The 19768-nt window shown below is 36.4% G+C and overlaps 3 protein-coding genes across 3 annotated transcripts; all 3 read right to left on the bottom strand.

Annotated features, from left to right (window-relative positions):
* Window positions 1–2188: 2188 nt before the first annotated feature.
* Window positions 2189–5785, bottom strand: LOC101898950 (farnesol dehydrogenase-like). The gene is made up of 2 exons (XM_005183112.4): window positions 5168–5785; window positions 2189–2409 (listed from the first exon to the last, which is right to left on the bottom strand). Exons 1-2 carry the CDS (start codon window positions 5738–5740, stop codon window positions 2233–2235), a joined length of 750 nt encoding a protein of 249 aa, XP_005183169.2. The 5' UTR covers window positions 5741–5785; the 3' UTR covers window positions 2189–2232.
* Window positions 5786–11432: 5647 nt separating this feature from the next.
* Window positions 11433–14932, bottom strand: LOC101899129 (farnesol dehydrogenase-like). Its single transcript, XM_005183113.4, has 2 exons — window positions 14315–14932; window positions 11433–11747 (listed from the first exon to the last, which is right to left on the bottom strand). Exons 1-2 carry the CDS (start codon window positions 14927–14929, stop codon window positions 11571–11573), a joined length of 792 nt encoding a protein of 263 aa, XP_005183170.2. The 5' UTR covers window positions 14930–14932; the 3' UTR covers window positions 11433–11570.
* Window positions 14933–15149: 217 nt separating this feature from the next.
* On the bottom strand, window positions 15150–18289 carry LOC101899478 (farnesol dehydrogenase-like). The gene is made up of 2 exons (XM_005183115.4): window positions 17656–18289; window positions 15150–15419 (listed from the first exon to the last, which is right to left on the bottom strand). The coding sequence occupies exons 1-2, from the start codon at window positions 18229–18231 to the stop codon at window positions 15240–15242; spliced, it is 756 nt and encodes a 251-aa protein (XP_005183172.2). The 5' UTR covers window positions 18232–18289; the 3' UTR covers window positions 15150–15239.
* Between the last annotated feature and the right edge of the window lie 1479 nt (window positions 18290–19768).

The following is a 19768-nucleotide window of genomic DNA, read 5'->3' as shown; positions in this document are numbered from 1 at the left end:
CCTTCCTTGGTATATATACATTGTATATATTTCGTTACGTATATTCGAAATAATTTCATCGGCATCTACGTAACGGTAAGAATTGACCTGTTCGTCTATTTGTGATTTCGCCGGGATTAAAAATATCCGCGGTTTAATGGAAAATTTGCACAAATTTTAGTGTCTGTTTCGCCCACTAAATATTACCCGATGGCATCCAAATAGTAAGGCTCTGCCCAGCCCTTAGCTCTAGCCCCATGCGTCAATTGATTCATAATTGTGTGACCTTTAGAGCAACTGCAAAATCAGGAAATTTTTCAGTTTTTGGTCCATTTCGATCCCTAAATATTATGCGATCATCTCCGAAAGCAATAGGTTTATTTTCTGACCCTAGCCCCACCTTCGTTCTAAATTTCGTGAAGATCGGGCCATAATTGCGACCTGTAGAATGATTACAAATTAACAAATGGACAGACGGACGGACGGACATACATAGCTAGATCGACTCACCTCGGCGATATAGGAAGATCCATATATATTTTTCTATGTGGAAAGCAATATTTCGGGGTGTTACATAATTTTTGGCCCAATCAAACTTATAATACTCCCAACACATAGATCTAGGTATAATAGTTTATAAGATAGTTACATTAATCTTTTATATATTACAAGTGATAATTAAATGTTAACCTGTTTGAATTCAAGTCTAAGTCAAAATCTCACAGAGTTCTTCATTTTTTGGGGAAGTATCAAAGGAAGAAATATTCCAGATCCAATATAATTGCTAGTCTCTGAACAAAAAAAAATTAATAGTTTATTTTCGAAAAATTTAGCACTTTTTCCAAATTCATTACAAATTGTCGAATAATTTTAATTTCACCAATAGCCAATGTGGGCTGTGAAAAATTCCAAAACAAAATAAACAACTTCCATGGAACTAGTCCATTGTGAGCTTCCGAAAATAAACAAGTAAAAAAGCTGTAAGTTCGGCCGGGTCGAACTTTTAATACCCTCCACCATTTGGTACAAATTTGGCAATTTTCAAAAAATAAAATCCGTTAAAAATTCTGTTAAAATCTTAAGAATACCGAGTGCTTATACGACGACGTGGGCCTGCATAGGCATATTTTGTCATAAGTTGTTACAATAATTTAAATGTGAAACTTGAAGAAAAATCTGTTTATAATGTAGTTAAAATCATTAAAGTAACGAATATGTTGGGGGTACCGTTATATGGGGGCTATTCGAAAACGTAGACCTGCACAGACAATTTTCTGGCATGGGCTGAAGTATCCATTACGAACTTCAAATACCAAATTTGGAACGATTTCGCTAAATAATGTCGCTTAAATCATTAAAATACCAAATATCGGGAGGTACCATTATATGGGGGCTATATGATAACTTGGACCTACATGGCCCATTTTCGAACTTAACCTGCCTACTGGCAAAATATACATGTATGCAAAATTTTAGCCTTCTATCTCAATTTGTTCGAAAGATAGCGTGATTACAACAGACAGACAGACAGACGGACAGACAGACAGACAGACACACAGACAAACAGACGGACATGGCTAAATCGTCTTAGAATTTTACGCTGATCAAGAATATATATACTTTGTTGGGTTTGACATGAGTATTTCGAGGAGTTACAAACGGAATGACAAAATGAATATACCCTCCATAGTATGGTGGAGGGTATAAAAAATGATGCCATTCGAATTTTACTACCGATTTATCACAACTTTTTTACTTACCATCATCTTACTGACCATGACACTTAGGGGGAATAAAAATATGTTGAAGGATACTCATAAATTTGCGTCAATAGCAACAAATAATAAAAACAAAAATGCCAGAAAAAATGAGATTTGAAGTACATACAGACATACATACATAAAATATTAATTGCAGATATTCCATGGTTTGATCCCATTGGCCATTATTAAAATAATTATTAACAGATGCTTATGTGTGGGTGTGGATTTGCGTGTGTAGCCGGCAAATGACTAAACGAATTTTTGGACGAATGCCTTTTTGATGAGCAGCATATTCCGCTGTTGTTGTTGTTTTTATTAATGGCATCTTCAAAAAGAAATGATTGGTTGTCTGGCAATAATTGCTTTTTAATTTCACCATAACGTTCTACCAGACAAAAAAACATGAATTATGTATCTACAACAAATTAAGATTTTATTTTTTTATATTTAATGGGAATTATTACAAAGATTTATTTATTATATTAGATATTTAAAACAATTCACCCGCTGGCTTGATGATCATTTCGTGAATTTGCACATTTGCTGGCGTGCCAATGGTGTACAGGATTGCATTGGAGATATCGTGTGGACTGAGAATGTGTTGACCCAACATTTGTTTCAGTTCATCACCCATTATTTCTGTGTTGACAGCACCAGGACTGATGCTCTGCAAAGAAGAAAAAATAATTCGATTAAAAACTATTTCGGAAGGTTGATTAAGTAGCAAACATTTAATTTTTATTATTTTTAGCGTTTATCTTTTTGTAAAAAAGGGTTTGAGCGACAACTGCTGCCGTTGGTCTCAGAAATATGGATACAGAGGGTATATATAATTTGATACGACTAAAACGTGTCTCATCGATAAAACGTTTTTATACTCTAGGTCCCTTTAGAAAAAATTCGTTTATGGTCTGTGGAGTCGATCAAGCGGTGTCCGTCCGCCCGCTTGCCTATCTGACTGGGTGGTGCTTACGATTACTTTCGAAGGGAGTATCCAAAGCTTCATACCCCCCACCATTCTAAGGAGGGTACTCGTAAATTACCTTTGTCATTCCATTTGTAACTCCTCGCAATATTCATGATAGACCCTACAAAGTATATGTATTCTGGATCAGCGTAAAACTTCGTGTGTCTGTCTGTCTGCCTGGACGTTGTAATCACGCTATCTTTCAAACGAATGGAGATAGAAGGCTAAGGCATGTGTATGTTCCCCGTAGGCAGGTTAAGTTTGTAAATGGGCCATATTGGTCCATGTTTTCGTATAGCCAACATATAGCGATACCTCCCGATATTCGATATTTTGATGGTTTTAACAACATCATTCAGCTACTCCCCAGATTTTTTTTTAAATATCATATTTGCAGATTTTAATAGGTACTACAGACTTTGACAAAAAATTACTTATGCAGGTCCGCGTCTTCGTATAGCCCCGGTATTTTTTGGAGTTTCTTGAAATTGTTCAAGTTCTTTTCAAATGGTGGAGGGTATTAAAAGTTCGACCCGGCCGAACTTAGCTACTTGTTTATTTTTCGGGAAGGATAATGGGAACATATTTACCTTTTACACCAAAAAGTCTCCAAAACCTGAGTTTAAGGAGAAGGATATTAGTAAAACCATTTCATAATCGGCCCACATCCAACTTTTCAGTCTAGAACTATTTCAATGTCCCCATAGAAATCAACAATGACCTCAATATCAAATTTGAGTATTTAAGTTCTATCCCAACAACCAGTGGCATTTTGCACCTTTCGTACGTTCATAGTACGCATTTCCAAACCCACATCGTTCTATCAACTACAGACACCAACACTGACATCCATATCCAATTTCAGGATACCAGCTCCATCCCTTCACCCTAATTAAATATCACTTAGTACTTTTTGAACAATGTGTACTTTATTTCCAAAACCACCTCCCTATCTTAACCACAAAGACCAACAGTGATATCTATATAAAATTTCAGGAATTCTCATCTGTTCCTTCCTCCAATACCTACCAACAACAGGGACGCTAATATACAATTTTCACCCTAAATCAAACTGTCCAAAATTTAGTACCATTTAGTATTTTTCGTACAGTTATAGCACGCATTTCCGAAACCACCTTCATTTGTCCAGGCTAGACATGACAAACGACCCCAAGGCTAAATTTCAGATTCTAAATACTATCTATTCCCCCTAATACCAAATTGTACCTAATAGACAGGGTGAGATGAAAAAACTGCAACCAACTTCAGACTGCTGTCATTTCTAAGTAACTCTTCCGACAGCTGTTAAAATAATTCCAGTGACAGCTCATAATATTGTTTACAAGCATACAAAAGCATTTTGGTGAGATTTTTTCAGAAAAAAGTCACTCTCCGCTCGTATTAATCGACCGTGGCATCAGAATAAATGCTGAATACTATCGCGAAAATATTCTGAAGGGTGTAATAAAGCCTTGGACACGCAAACATTTTGGCCGCAGACCTTGGACATTCCAACAGGACTCAGCACGCGCCATCCAAGAATTGTTAAAAAATGTGGTTCCTCGGGTCATTCCCAGCTCACAATGGACACCAAAATCTCCCGATACCAATACGTTGGACTATTGTGTCTGGAGTATTTTGGAAAGCAAGGTTGGCACACAAAAATACCAAAGTGTCAATCACCTCAAACAAACGCTTCGCCGGAAATGGACCAAAATACCGCAGAGCTACATTCCGGCAGCGGGTGACGGTTTCATTGGTCTTTGAAGGTCATAATTCGTACCAAAGGTGACTAATTCGAACAAATCCAAACTTATTGTAAAATTTGACTTTTTTTGCTTTCATTCAATAAAATTTCAAAAAAGCTTAATTATGACTTTTGAATTTGTTGCATTTTTTTCATCTCACCCTGTCGTGCTATTAAGTACTTTTCGTATACCTGAAGTGCACATTTCCCAAAATACAATTTCAAAATTTCAGCTTCATTCGTTCACCCTAAACAAAACTGTTCCAAATGTAGTACCATTTAGTACAGCTCGCACATTTAGTGCACATTTCCAAAACCACCTTCATATATCAAACTTACTTTCCAACCACGATTCCTAACTGAATTTCAAGTTTATAAATCTATATGTTCACATAATACCAAATGTTACCATTTTAGAAGTTAAGTACAATTTTAGAACTTTCCCTAACCTTAAAGTCCGAATTTCCAAAAATCGTTTGGTACATTTTTTCTTCCTTCCATCAGTGACTCTCATTCTAAATTTCAGAATTCTAGCTCATTAAGTTTGCCGTCCCCTTTTAGTACGAATTTCACAGAAACCCAGTCTTTTCACATGAATACGCACCGAGGTTGACCCCCGTGCCAAATTTCCAGATTCGTTTCGTCTGGGCCTTGATTTTCAGTCAGTTATTTCACTACTCTATTACATACATCAATTAAAATTTTACTTACCGTGATTTTAACCTTAGAACCCAATCCATTGAATTCTTGTCGGTACATTTCGGTGAGAGCTGTTACAGCAAATTTCGTTGGTGAATAGATGTTTGTCACGGGCGTACCGCCAACACCACCAATCACCTTGTGTCCACAAATACTATTGATTAGCACCACATGGCCATTGACATCGCGTTCCTTCATCGATTTGAAGGCTCTTTGCGTGCAATAGACAATGCCCATGACATTTGTTTGCAAAACACTTTGTATCGCCTCAGGGTCCATTGTGACCAATTGGCCATTTTTGGTACAACCGGCATTGTTGATTAGAATATCGACACCACCAAACTTGGCAATAATTTCATCGAATGCCTTATTGACTGAATCCAAATTGGAAACATCACATTCGATGGCGGTTAGCAAGGGTTGTTGTTCTGCCGGTAAACTGGCAATGATTTCCTCAACACGATTTTTGCGTCTGGCCAAGGCAACAACTTTGACACCGGCCGCAACTAAATCCTTGGAAACGGCAGCACCAATGCCCGAACTGGCACCCGTCACAACAGCTACCTTATTTTGCCAACGTTCCATATCGAATAATTTTTGCCAACTAATAACTAGCGTGACTTTGCTCTACCCAGTTATAGCTGTCTATTTTACAAACTCGAAAAGATAAGGCAATATCGATTGGTTGAGTGAGCGATAACACCAAGTAATATTATAATTATCAAACGCTAGTTTTTTTTTTCTGCGCTTACCACGGTATCAATGACCTTTAGACAAATTTGTAATAGTTTTTTGTTGTTGTTGTTATAATGAAAATGTTAAATCACCGCTAATATATGTAAAATCGAATGTTGGCTGTGACGTATGTGCTGCTACAAACATATTTCGCTTTGATGATGACGAAGAGTTTTGAGGCGTGCGATTAAATTGTCGAACGCTTGTGAGGTTTCTTCTTTTTTTATTAATTTTGCAATTCATTTTCTAATTCTAAATAAATTCTGATTAGATTGCATAAGAGATAACATATTTTCAATTATTGAAAAAATACATATTGAACAAGTTGAACACAAAATCAGTTATTTGCAGTCACCCTTACTGGTAAAGTTGGCATTATATAAGCAGGTGCTACCACACTTCTTCAGTTGTGTTTTAAGGTTTAAGTTATAATTTTGAATGAAATTAGACGAAATTTGATATTTCTTGGTTTGGAAAATGAGAAACTATACAAATACATTTTTTATATCGGTAGAAGGGCCATACAATTTTGCCTCCACTGGCTTAATTGTCACCCTGATAGATATCTTTAGTTTTACCATACACATGTTACCATAAGTGATTCATATGTTGGAATTTAGTTTCAAATTTCTATAAGCTCTCCTTTTCATATGGAACCTATGTATGCATCACGAAACTATCACCAACAGGAATTCCAATATAAAATTTCAAAATTCCAGCTTCATCCATTCACCCTAAACCAAACTGTTCTACATTTAGTACACATTTCCAAAACCACCTTCATATATCAAACTTACTTTCTAACCTTGATTCTCATTCCGAATTTCAAATTTTAAGCTTTATCTGTTGATGTACTAACAAATGGAGCTATTTTAGAAGTTTAATGCCATTTTAGGACTTTTCGTTACTTTAAACCTCGAATTTGTAAAAATTCTTTGGTGATACAGGGTTGCCCATATTCGACGGACCCATCTGGCAACGCCATAACTTTTGACAGAGATGTCACATCGCTTAATGACATACCGCGTTTGAAGCGTCAGTCCAAGCAGATTTTTACCATGAACCAATACACGCCACCCGAGCGCTCTGAAATAGTTGAAATTTACATTCAACAGAAGAAGTTAAATGTGAAAAAAATGTGAGAAGTGCCCTTTCTAAGAACACCATTAAGCGTTTTCGACTGGTAAGGCTCTTTCTAATCCGAAGAGGCCATATAAAAGTCGACCAAGGCGATCGGCCGAGAATATCGCTGCCGTACGAGCCAGTGTTGAGAAGTCCCCAAGAACATCACAAAAACGCCGTTCTCAGCAGTTGGATATGTCTCGGACAACTTTACAACGGATTATTCGCATTGATTTGCATTTGTTCCCGTACAAAATTCAATTGACGCAAAGAATGTTGCCTGCGGACACGCCACAAACATGGGTCCGTCGAATATGGGCAACCCGTAGGTGTACCTCCTGTACCTGCTCTCCATCAATTTCTTTCCAAATGTTATAATTCTAGCTCACTCCGAATATCCAAAATAAAGTCTTCAATGTTTTCTATTTTTCGTACCCCTTTTAGTTCGAAATTTCAAAAACACAGCCTTAGCACACGCTTACGCACCAAGACTGATCCTCGGCAAAATTTCAATATTCTAGCTTCAGCCGTTTCGTCTAGGCGTTGATTCTTAGTCAGTCAGTAGTTTCACTACTCTTTTATATACAGATGAATTTCTAGTATTTCAAAAAAAAAAAAAAAAACTTAAATTGGGCAGCATATACAGGGCATATACATTGCAGAAAAAAAAAACTGCAACAAAGTCAAACGCCATAATTTTGACATATTTTTTTTTAAATTTTATTGAATGAAAGAAAAAAAAAATGGTGGAAATAGCATCAAATTTTAGAACAAGTTTAGATTTGTTCGAATTGGTCACCTTTGGCACGAATTATGGCCTTCAAACGGCCAATGAAACCGTCACACGCTGCCCGAACATTGGTCCGCGGTATTTTGGCTCATTCCCGGCGAAGTGCTTGCTTGGGGTAATCGACAGTTTGGTATTTTTTAGTGTCAACCTTGCTTTCGAAAATACTCCAGACACAATGGTCCAACGGATTGGTATCCGTATATTTTTTTGGCTGCAGTGCGCTGGAAATGATGCAAGAATGTAACCATTCTTGGGTGGCGCGTGGTGAGTGCGATGGTGCTGCGTTCTGTTGGAATGTCCAAGGTCTGTGGCCAAAATGTTTGCGTCCCCAAGGCTTTAATATACCCTCCAGAATATTTTCGCCATAATATTCGGCATTTATTCTGACGGTCGATAAATACGAGCGGAGAGCGACCATCGACTGTTATGGCGGCCCACATCATCACCAAGGCCGGCGCTTGAGTTCTGGTGGCCAACCGAAGGTGCACATTTTCAACTGACCTCTTGTTCATAAACTGCTGGACAACGAAGGTTTTCTCATCGGAGAAAACCAAATTCGGCAGTTCACCTCTTTCGGCCAAGCGAAGCAACTTTTTAGCCCTTTTGAGTCTATTTTTTTTTGTTGCTGTGTATGTTCTTGCACTTTTTGAAATTCCAATGGCTTTATCCCAAGCTCATTTTTCAATATTTGCCGAATGGAATATTGCGATATGTTCAGCTGCCGAGCCATTTTTCGGCCACTGAGGTGCCTGTTTCGATCAAGTCGCATATTTACTTTTCGAACCATTTCTGCTGATGTTGCTGTTTTCTTCCGTCCACTTCCTTGACGTCGGGCTACGCTACCAGTATTACGAGCGATGGTACGAGATACAAAAGATTTATTCACATTTAAATGCTGGAGTGCTCTAACGATAGCCACTTGTGGTTTTCCAGCCAATTAGAAAGAAATGACACTATCACGCTTGAATTCCATCACGAATAACTTTTTTTTCTGGAAAATTCTCACTAAAGTGCTTTTGTACGCTTGTTAAAAATATAATGAGCTGTCACTAGAATAATTTTAACAGCTGTCGGACGACAGCAGAAATTATTATTTGGTGGTCATATAAAAATAGTATGAAATCTTCTTTTTTCAAAGACATACGTTTTTTGGGATGTAGGGCTAAACCACTTCGGCGTGACTGAAATTAACTTTTTTACATGTTTTCTCTTAACATGCTTAGTCATTAAGGTCAACGGAAAAGAGAGGAAAAACAAACAGAAATAAATTACGAAAACAAACTATGCCCTAATTACACTGGGCAACAATTAAAATAATTTTTACGTTTCTCTTGTGATATACCCTTTATTACAAGAGAAAATCGCAATAGAATTGCTCTTTTTTACATATTTTCCTTTACATTGAAAACAAGAATAAATGAGAAAAATAATATATGACAGATTTCAGTTATCTTCATGTTTATACCCGACATCAAATTGTGTTATAGGGTATTATGCCTTTCCGCATTTGTTTGAACCCATACTTGCCCATATTAGACGGACCTCATTCCAATCGACGAGGCTTTTCCGCAGGCAACATTCTTTGCGTCAATTGCATTTTGTACGGGAACAAATGCAAATCAATGCGAATAATCCGTTGTAAAGTGGACCGAGCCATACCCAACTGCTGAGAACGGCGTTTTTGGGATGTTCTTGGGGACCTCTCAACACTGGCTCGTACGGCAGCGATATTCTCGGCCGATCGCCTTGGTCGACTTTTATATGGCCTCTTCGGACTAGAAAGAGCCTTACCAGTCGAAAATTTTTCGTATAAGCGCTTAATGGTGTTCTTAGAAGGCGCACTTCTCACATTTTTTAATGTTTTAAATGTGGTAAAAATCTGCTTGGACTGACGCTTCAAACGCGGTATGTCATTAAGCGATGTGACATCTCTGTCAAAAGTTATGGCGTTGCCAGATGGGTCCGTCGAATATGGGCAACCCTGTACTTGCTTTTGATGATCTTCATATACTCACATTCCGGTCGAATGTCCATGTATTTTTGTGAGAAATAATAGGTCACATTTATTGTTTGATTGCGATAAAGTTTTGGATCGTTCCCAAGCCCAAACCCTATTGAAATGGGCGTCAATCGGACCAAATTTAGATATAGGTATAGGTTTAGATATAGGTCTTTGAAATGACCTGTGGCAAAAATCATCAAAATACCGAATACCGAATAGGAACCACAAATACCAATTTTTAGAAAAATCCGCGAAAAATTGTGAAAAAAACCATAAAAATATCGAAGATCTGGTGGCTATACTAAAGCGTGGACCTATGCATACAATGTTTCGCAACAGGAACTAGGACCCATTATGACCTACAAATACCAATTTTCAGACAAATCCGTGAAAAAATGTGGCAAAAATAATCAAAATACCGAATATCGGGAGGTACCGTTATGTGGGGACTATACCAAAACGTGGACCAACATATCTCATTTTCAATACCAACCATCCTAAGCACAATAAAAATTATTCTGCTAAATTTTAACGCCCTACGTCAAATAATGTGGCCTGTATCGTGATTTCAACAGATAGACGGACATCGTTAAATCGACTTAGATTTTTATGTTGGTTATGAATATATATACTTTATTTAGGGATGTTACAAACGGAATGACAAAGTTAATACACCCTCATTCCAAGGCGGAGGGTATAATAATTTGACAAATTTTGACGAAGTCTGTTCTGATTTGGATACAGAGCTGATAAATGTCTTCCTCCAATTTCAAGAATACAAAACAATTAATATTAGCCCAAATAGTTTGAGTTTTGTCAAAGAGTACCAAAGCCTAGAAGCAAGTAGGTCAAACAATGACAAAATAATGACAATCGGCTCAACTATATATATCGATACCGCCCTTCTTATGTCTTCCTTTCTGGTTATATATATGAATTGGAAGAATGTGACAGAGATTAACCCGTCATATAACATAGTTTCCTATTATCAAGAACTGACATCTTTAAAAGTGCATTTGTAGATATAGCACTTTCTATTATCAAGTATTCCAGAACGCAAGTGGAAAGACTAGAAAACTAAACATTTGGACGATTTCAAAGGGTATAAATTTTTTGACTTGAAAAACTGCCTTCATGAAATTAGTTACACAGTGTTATTATGATATTTCTGAGGGCTCTCTTAACCCCTAAATCTCGGCCGTACCTGACAAGGCATTGCAATTATCATTCAAGTTTTTGTAATGCTTCTAGCTAGATCGGTATACAAAACGGTGGACCTGGTACAGCCAAAATGTGGATGGACATAACCTCCATCTAGCCATACAATTATTCAAATAATCCCGATCGCATTTGAGCCTCAAAGCATATCAGCATTATTTTTTAGCAAAGATAGCATCGTATTTAAACATTTCGTTTTTAAACTTAGGGTTAAATAGATTTTAAACTTTGCTAGTGAACTCATATTAGATGTTTATATTTATATTAGGCGTTAATAGTTTTTCATTTACATCAACACACACACACACTAAAAACCACAAACGATCACTCACATTTTTTTGCCACACGCGATAAGTAGTAGTTTTCAATACAGACTTACCATAAAACGTTTGTCAAATATCGAAAATAGTAAAAACAAACTTGTTTAGGTTTGATTGGTGTAGATTTGTAGATATTTATGCGGTGAATGAACTCATTAACGTTTATTTGTAAAATACATTTTACGTTGTACATATTTTTCATGTCCAAATGTGTTTTTTTGTTTTGATTTAAACAAGTTCTCCCACCGGCTTTATGATCATCTCGTGAACTTGAACATGTGGCGGGGTGGCGAGCATATACATAACGGCATTTGAAACGTCTTCGGGTTTGAGCATACACTGACCTATCACACTGCGGATTTCATCGAATACAATGTTGGTGTCAACGAAGCCGGGGCTAATGCTCTGAAAAATGAAAGAAAGTTATTGAATTGTGAGAACCAAAAAAAAAAAAAAAAAAAAAAACAAAAAAACAAAATAAAAATAAATAAATAAAAATAATAATAATAATTGTTATTTCAAAATAATCGAGTTTAATTTAAGCACTGTTGTTGGTGTTGTTTTTGACAATAAGAACAACTTTTTTGTTGCGGGAAAAACTACACTGCTTACAGAGTAGGACTTCATTCCTACTCTTTTTAATACCTTAAACACCATGTGTTGGGGGTATTATAAGTTTGATTGAGGCAAAAAGTTTGTAATACATCGAAATATTGGTCCAAAATATATATTCCTGTCTCGGCCAGCTGGGCCGATCTAGCTATGTGTGTCAGTCTGTCCGGCAGACCATGTAATTACGCAACAGATCGCAATTATGGCCTGATCCTGACGAAAATTTGCATGGAGGTGGGGTAAAGGTCCGAATAGCAAATTGTTTTTGGAGATGATCGCAAAATATTTAGGGGTTAAAATGGACAAAATACAGAAAAATCCTGATTTTACAGTTGTTCTAGAGGTCGCAATCATAGGCAAATTGACGGAATTTTGGATGTAGCTATAAATTGGGGCTAGGCGGAAGCTTTCATATTCGGATGATTATCGAATAATATTTAGCGGGTGAATGGACCATAACTTCTATGTAAACAAGTAAAATAGTATCCGTCGGTTTTGCTGACAGATGTATACCCCCAGCCTTGAGTTATTCTGAAGCAGTTGGACAATATTGTTCAATTCGTATCTGACCTTTGAGCGTTTTGTTTTTCAAAAATCTTGAACCTCGTGTGGGGGTAGTCCGATCTGTACTATTTTTATAACAGATCTTGTGTTGATGGAAATATTGAGATGTACCAAGTCTGAATGGAAGCTTCGCGGATATTCAAAATTTTGAAACTTTTGGGGGAGGTACCAGAAGGAGTACCTCATCTTTACACCAGACTTTGGGTCAAAAAAATATGTATTGTGATATGTAAAATATGAAAAGAACCGGATGTTTATTTCGGATATTATAATCGCTTTGGTTATTTAAAACTTTGATCCTTTGTGGGGGAGGTACCAGAATGAGTGGACCGACATATCTCATCTTCACAGCAGATCTTGTGTTAGAATAAATAAAGGGATATGTGGAATATGAAAAGATGCATATTTCGGATTTTATGCTGGTTATTCAAAATGTTAACCCTTTGTAGCGGAGGTACCAGAAGGAATGGTCCGATCTCTACCTCCTTTATAACAGGTTTATGTTGATAGAAAAATTGAGATGTACCAAGTCTGAATGGAATCGGATATTAATTGGGCGTCTTATGAGCTTCATTGATATTCAAAAATGTTACCCTGTACCACCAGAAGGAGTGGACCGATATATTTTTTCCATCTTCACGCCAGACCTAGGTTTAATAAAAATATTGTGATGGATGTAATTTGAGGACAATCGGACTCATGCATCACATTTTTTAAGAGTTATAATTATTCAACATTTTGAACCTTTGTGGAGGAGGTACTTGATGGAGTGAACCGTACGGATATTGTCTATTTTCTCACCTGTCCTAGCACTGATGCAAATATTATGATTTGCAAAGTTGAAGCATCATTAGATTATGCTTTCTCTTTCTGTGCATTAAAATATATATATTTTTGAAAATTTCTACTTTTTTTTGGAGGAGGTACCAGAAGAAGTGGACCCATTTTGCCCATCTCCGAACTTGATCTAAGTTTGACAATACTATTACGATGTATCAAGTTTGGAGCAAATACGATACTCCCTTCAAGAGTTATCGTGCGCACCAGCCAGACAGACAGACGGACCGACAGCTGTACGTACCGACATCGCTAAATCGACTCCAAATGTCCTGAAACGGATTTGGTCCAAAGAGACCTAGGGTCTAAAACCGTTATTTCGATGAGGCACATTTTGGCCGTATCAAATGATATTATTTTCGACAAATTTAGCGCTTTTTCTGAAATCCTAATTTGGGGTATTGCAAAGGTTTTGGCTATATTTTCCAAACAATTTGCTTGGAAACTTATATTATAAGTTTATTTCGTTTTTTTTTTGTTTTTTTTTCTTTTGGGGGGGGGGGGGGGAGGGGGGGGTTACGTTCCAGGCAGAGGGTATTTTATAAAGTATAATATTTTCAGCTTTTCGGACAGCATTAAAGCAAATATTTCTGATTCTGATTTCTGTTTTTGGTAGCTTAGAGAGAAATTTGAAGAAAAATAATTCTGCCGTTGGCGTCATCCTTCTAAAATGATGCTTTGATGGAACATTTTACATATAATGGCAGTTCAGCTTGGAATACTACAATTTCGTTTTCTTCTTTAACGAGTTGCAGTAACTCAGGAGCTCTTTTTTCTTTCTTTGTCTTTAGATTATTAAATATTTCCATATTTGCTAATGATTCGAAAATTGAACACAGATTATAAATTTTTCTTTTTGTCGAACTTGGTCAAAATTACTTATTTTATATTTTTCTTTTAATGCAAAGCATTTGTGCAAATAAATGTTTGAAAAAAAAAGTAAACAAAGGATCACATACCGATATTTTAATTTTTGTTCCCAACTCTCGAAATTCATTGCGATAGATTTCTGTCATAGCACTGACGGCATATTTCGATGGTGAATACACATTTGTGATTGGCACTTTGTGCGGGGGTCCCGTCAGCACCTTGTGGCCGGCAATACTGTTTACATTTATAATATGGCCATCAAAGTTACGATCCTTCATCGATTTAAAAGCTTTTTGGGTACAGGCCACAATACCCATGACATTGGTGTGTAAAATCGCTTCCATAACATCAATATCCATTGAAGATAATTGTCCTTCTTTTGCACAGCCGGCATTGTTTACCAAAACATCAATTCCACCAAATTGGCTAATAATCGTGTCAAAGACTTCATTCACCGACTCCTTGCTGGTGACGTCACAATACATGGCAGTGAGGCGGGAACGTTTCTCGGCTGGTAGAGCATTACGAATTTCTTCAATTAATTCCTTGCGCCGTGCTAGACCAACAACTTGCAGGCCTGCATTAACGAAATCCTTAGCAATAGCAGCACCAATGCCCGTACTAGCGCCAGTTATAACCGCGACTCGGTTTTGCCAACGTTCCATGTTTGAGCGCAATTTTAGAACTGTAAACAATTGCGGCATGTGTTGCTGTTATTAGTATTATTATTATGCATGTGTACATACAAACAAACATGTGTATGTACATATGTGAATTGTTCGTATAAACATGCGGATGAAAGCAAAACCTTCATATATTGTAAAAATAGACATGTTTAGAATTAATTATAGCCCCAAACATAGGCAATACTGCGACATCGAATTTTATTATAAGGAACTTGTACAAAAAGAATAACACTACGAATTGAATATAAATTGCACTTTATTAACCTGAAATGTAGTATTCCCATTTGAGAAGCAGGAGGCAGAGAACAATTATTCTCCAAACCGGGTTTTACGCAACTAATTCTCCCACAGGCTTAATAATCAAATCATGAATTTGAACATGCGGCGGTGTTGAGAGTATAAATATTACGGCATTTGAGACATATTCCGATTTGAGCATACACTGGCCTAACGCTTCGCGCAAGTCATCAAACACAATATCGGTGTCAACGAAGCCGGGACTAATACTCTGAAAAGATACAAGATTAATTTAAATAAAAAATGAGTCAAAAATCAACTAAGTTCGGCTGGGCCGAGCTTTTAATACACTGTACCATTTTAAAGAAATTTGAAAAATGTAAAAAAAATCCGTCGAAAATGCTTCTTAAAGAGAAACCGTTATATCGAGGCTATACGAAGACGTAGTCCTGGATAAATAATTTTTTGTCATGGGCTGTAGTATCCATCATGAACTTTGAATACAATTCAGATAATAAATTTCGTTAAAAATTATAAAAATAGCAAATATTGGGTGTACCGTTGTATGGGAGATATTCCATATCGTGGACCTATATAGACAATTTTCTTTCAGGAGGGTAAGTACTCAGAAGGAACTCCTTGGGGCCAATACGAAAACGTGAACCTGCATACGCAATTTTTTGTCATAGGCTGTACAACCCATTACGAACTTTAAATACAAAATCGGAAACAATTCCGATAAAAAACTTGGGTACAATCATCAAAAAACCGAATATCGGGAGGTACCGTTACATGGGGATATACGATGTCGTGGACCTGTATAGAAAATTATCTTTCAGGGGGTAAAGTACTCAGTAGGAACTCCTTATGTGGATTTTGAGACAATTCCATTGAAAAATTTGTCTAAAATCATCAAAATACCGATTATCGGGAGGTACCGTTATACGGTGACAATACGATATCATGGACCAAGTACTCAGAAGAAGCTGCTGGTGTGGATTTCCTGACAATTCCATTGAAAATTTTTGCTAAAATCATCAAAATTCCGAACATTGGGGGTATCGTTATATGGGGATTATACGATATCATGGACCGATATAGCCCATCTTCGAACTTGACCTGCCTGCCGGTTCGCTGATCAAGAGTATATATACATTGTTATGTCTAAATCCATATACTATGTATGGAGAAGGGTATACAAAATCCGTTGATCAGTTGGTATAGTTATATTGGGCTATACCAATTCTCTTTCAGAGGAGGGGTGTCTTTTGCGAACTCCAAATTCAATTTTCAAACAAATTCAATTTTGAAAAATAACGAATATAGGAAAGTACCGTTATGTAGAGGCCATACTATTAAAGGAGGACGTACTTATTATCAACTACAAATACCAAATTTGAAAATATTCCGGTGAAAAGTGTAACACAATACGTCAAAATATCGATAATATAGTTATATGGGGTCAATATCAAAATTCGGACCTATATGGATAGGTCTCTGCAAATATGCTTCGTACATACTGAGTAAACAAACCTCCAATATATAGTAGATTTAACTTAAAATTGTGTATAAAACTTCGGAAACATATGTTATCTACCGGTGTAGATATGTGGGGGCTATGTCTGAACGTGGACCTATGTGACTCATTTTCAATACCAAAAATGCCACTGACCTAAATTGACATAGAATCTTATGCTGATCAAGAAAATACAGGGTGAGATGAATAAACTGCAACCAGACTGCTGTCATTTCTAAGCCACTCGTCCGACAGCTTTTAAAATTATTCCAGTGACAGCTCATTATATTATTTACAAGCGTACAAAAGCATTTTGGTGAGAATTTTCCAGAAAAAGAAAATGTTTTTCGTAATGGAGTTCAAGCGAGATTGTGTGATTTCTTTATATTTTAAACCACAAGTGGCTATGGTGCTATACGAAAACGCGGACCGGTATAGACAATGTTCTGCCACAGGAAATAGAACCCATTTTGATCTCTTCATTTCAGATTGTTAACTATTGCGTTCGACAATGTGGCTAAAATCTTCAGAATAATATGGATAGGTACCGTTCTATAGGAGTTATTGGAAAACATGGACCTATATAGACAATACTCTGCCACTGGGGGTAGAAAGCGTTATGAACTCTAAATACCGAATTTTAAATTATTGCGTTAGTAAGTGTCTAAAATCGCCAAAATACCGAATATGGGGAGCTATAATCAGACGGGGGCTATATGAAAACGAACTCGACCTTCCCGGAGACAAAAGACGGACGGAGGGTCAGGGCTAAATCGACTAAGGTTGGGTCTAAAATTAATATTTCGATGACGACAAACTTAATATACCTTTCATGCTATGCATGATGGAGGGTATAAAAAATAACTCACAAAATGCGAGATGATTACTCGATTACCTTCGAATTCTCACTTTCCTATTTTTCTATCACCCAGAGTGAAGATCTATTACCTACAGTAGCAAATGAAAAAACCTTAAAATCTCGACAACTTACCGATATTTTAATTTTTGTTCCCAAATCTCGAAATTCGTTGCGATAAATCTCATTGATCGCACTCACGGCAAATTTGGATGGTGAATAAATATTTGTGTTGGGTATTTGGGGTGGAATTCCAGTCAACACTGCGTGGCCGGCAATACTGTTAACATTAATAATATGACCATCAAAGTTACGATCCTTCATCGACTTGAACGCCTTTTGGGTACAGGCCACAATGCCCATAACATTGGTGTGTAATACCTGTTCCACATCACCAATATCCATGGTGGACAATTGTCCTTTTTTCAAGCAGCCGGCATTGTTTACCAAAACATCAATTCCACCAAATTGGCAAATAATATTGTCAAAGACTTCATTCACCGACTCCTTGCTGCTGACATCACAATACATGGCCATAAGATGGGAACGTTTGTCCTCGGGTAGATCATTCCGAATTTTCTCAATTAATTCCTTACGTCTTGCCAGGCCCACAACCTGAAGGCCGGCCATAACAAAATCTTTGACAATTGCCACACCAATACCCGAACTGGCTCCCGTAACTACGGCCACCTTATTTTGCCAACGTTCCATGCTGAAGTCTATTGAATTGGCAACTGTACTCAAATGCAGTGTGGCTTAACGGCGAAGTTTATATATGCAAATGTTTTATAGAGGGAAAATGTCGCCAGTGTCTTTATATTGCAAATATTTATGTTTGAAGCTAATTTAAGGAGAAAATATTTTCTGTCAAATTCAATAGAAACAATGGCGATGTTTGTATTCCAGAACAATGGATATTGGAAATAAATTAAGTTAATTAAACATTTAGTTTTATATCAATATATAATATTTAGAAAAATGTTTCAAAAGTGTGGATATTATTATTTTAACTGTCACGCGTCTGAAATTTGTTAAAAATTCCACAAAAACATTTAAACACAATTTTCAGCGCTAAGCTATTTGAAATGCAAACATTAAATAATATGTGTAGATTGATAAAATGTTTAGTCTATTTCATCCCCATAATATTTTGCGATAATTTTCATCAACTTTCTACTAAACTAACCTTTACTCCATGCAAAATTTCGTGAAGATCGGTTTGTAATTGCTACCTGTACAGTGAATGCATAATAATATCGGCAGGCGGACACACCTAGCTAGATCAATCCAGCTTGGCGAGATAAGAAAATCAATCAAACCTATAATACCCCCAAAAAATAGTGTTTTGGGTTTAAAAATTGATTTTAGACAGTTTTATTGTTTTTTTCTGGCTTCAAAAGTTTAAACCAAACAGATGGCAGCAACACAAGGTCGACGTCGAAGCTTGGCGATATTTTGTAAATTTTGTTATATGTTTAAACAGTATTTTTCATGATGATGTCTTCCGTTGGAGGACGAAATATCGAAAATAATAAATAATTAAACCACAACAAAGACCTCGAGCTCGTTTTTTATTAAATTTACATTTGTAACAATATATAATAAAGGTCGAATTAAATATCTAAAAATCAAATAATTAAAATGTTTTATTTTTAATCTTGATCTGCTCTTTTATAGCTAAACGAATATGGTACATATTTATAGCATAGGTTATTTTAGTCATCCTAAAAGTATGCAATGTTAAATAAATTAATTGCTATATATTTGAAAACGAAAATAAAATAGTACACTGTTGTTCAAAATATATATACCTAAATTTGAAATTGTTTTGTTAAACTTATAACATCAATTAAATTTAACTGAAAACTATGGCTAAAACCTTTAAAATAAAGAAAAAGCAAGAGGAGGTATAGGGTCATAACAAAAAGTGTACATTACACTAAAGTCTTATGGCGATAAGTAAATCTAACCACAGATAATTCGAAATGTTAAATGACAGCTGATTTGACTGAAAATGGGGGCTATTCTTACATGGAACATCCAAATTTTAGTTTTTATACCCTACAACACTATGTGTTGGGGGTATTATAAGTTTGATTGGGCCAATTAAACCGCGGATATTTTTAGTCCCGGCGAAATCACAAATAGACGAAGAGGTCAATTCTGACCGTTACGTAGATGCCGATAGTAAATATATCGGATATATATAGCGAAATATATACAATGTGTATAAACAAAGGAAGGGGAT

Source organism: Musca domestica, unplaced genomic scaffold (genome assembly GCF_030504385.1).
Source record: "Musca domestica strain aabys unplaced genomic scaffold, Musca_domestica.polishedcontigs.V.1.1 18, whole genome shotgun sequence".
Classification (NCBI taxonomy): domain Eukaryota; kingdom Metazoa; phylum Arthropoda; class Insecta; order Diptera; family Muscidae; genus Musca; species Musca domestica.
This window is presented reverse-complemented; position numbering and strand designations above follow the sequence as displayed.

Bases quoted from the DNA above. Each gene is read 5' to 3' on its own strand.
- LOC101898950 (XM_005183112.4), bottom strand. From the start codon at position 5,740: ATGGAACGTTGGCAAAATAAGGTAGCTGTTGTGACGGGTGCCAGTTCG. The intron at 2,410-5,167 runs GTAAGTAAAATT...TCTTCTTTGCAG, and splicing joins GTTCTAAGGTTAAAATCACG to AGCATCAGTCCTGGTGCTGT.
- LOC101899478 (XM_005183115.4), bottom strand. From the start codon at position 18,231: ATGGAACGTTGGCAAAATAAGGTGGCCGTAGTTACGGGAGCCAGTTCG. The intron at 15,420-17,655 runs GTAAGTTGTCGA...GTATCTTTTCAG, and splicing joins GAACAAAAATTAAAATATCG to AGTATTAGTCCCGGCTTCGT.
- LOC101899129 (XM_005183113.4), bottom strand. From the start codon at position 14,929: ATGCCGCAATTGTTTACAGTTCTAAAATTGCGCTCAAACATGGAACGT. The intron at 11,748-14,314 runs GTATGTGATCCT...TTCATTTTTCAG, and splicing joins GAACAAAAATTAAAATATCG to AGCATTAGCCCCGGCTTCGT.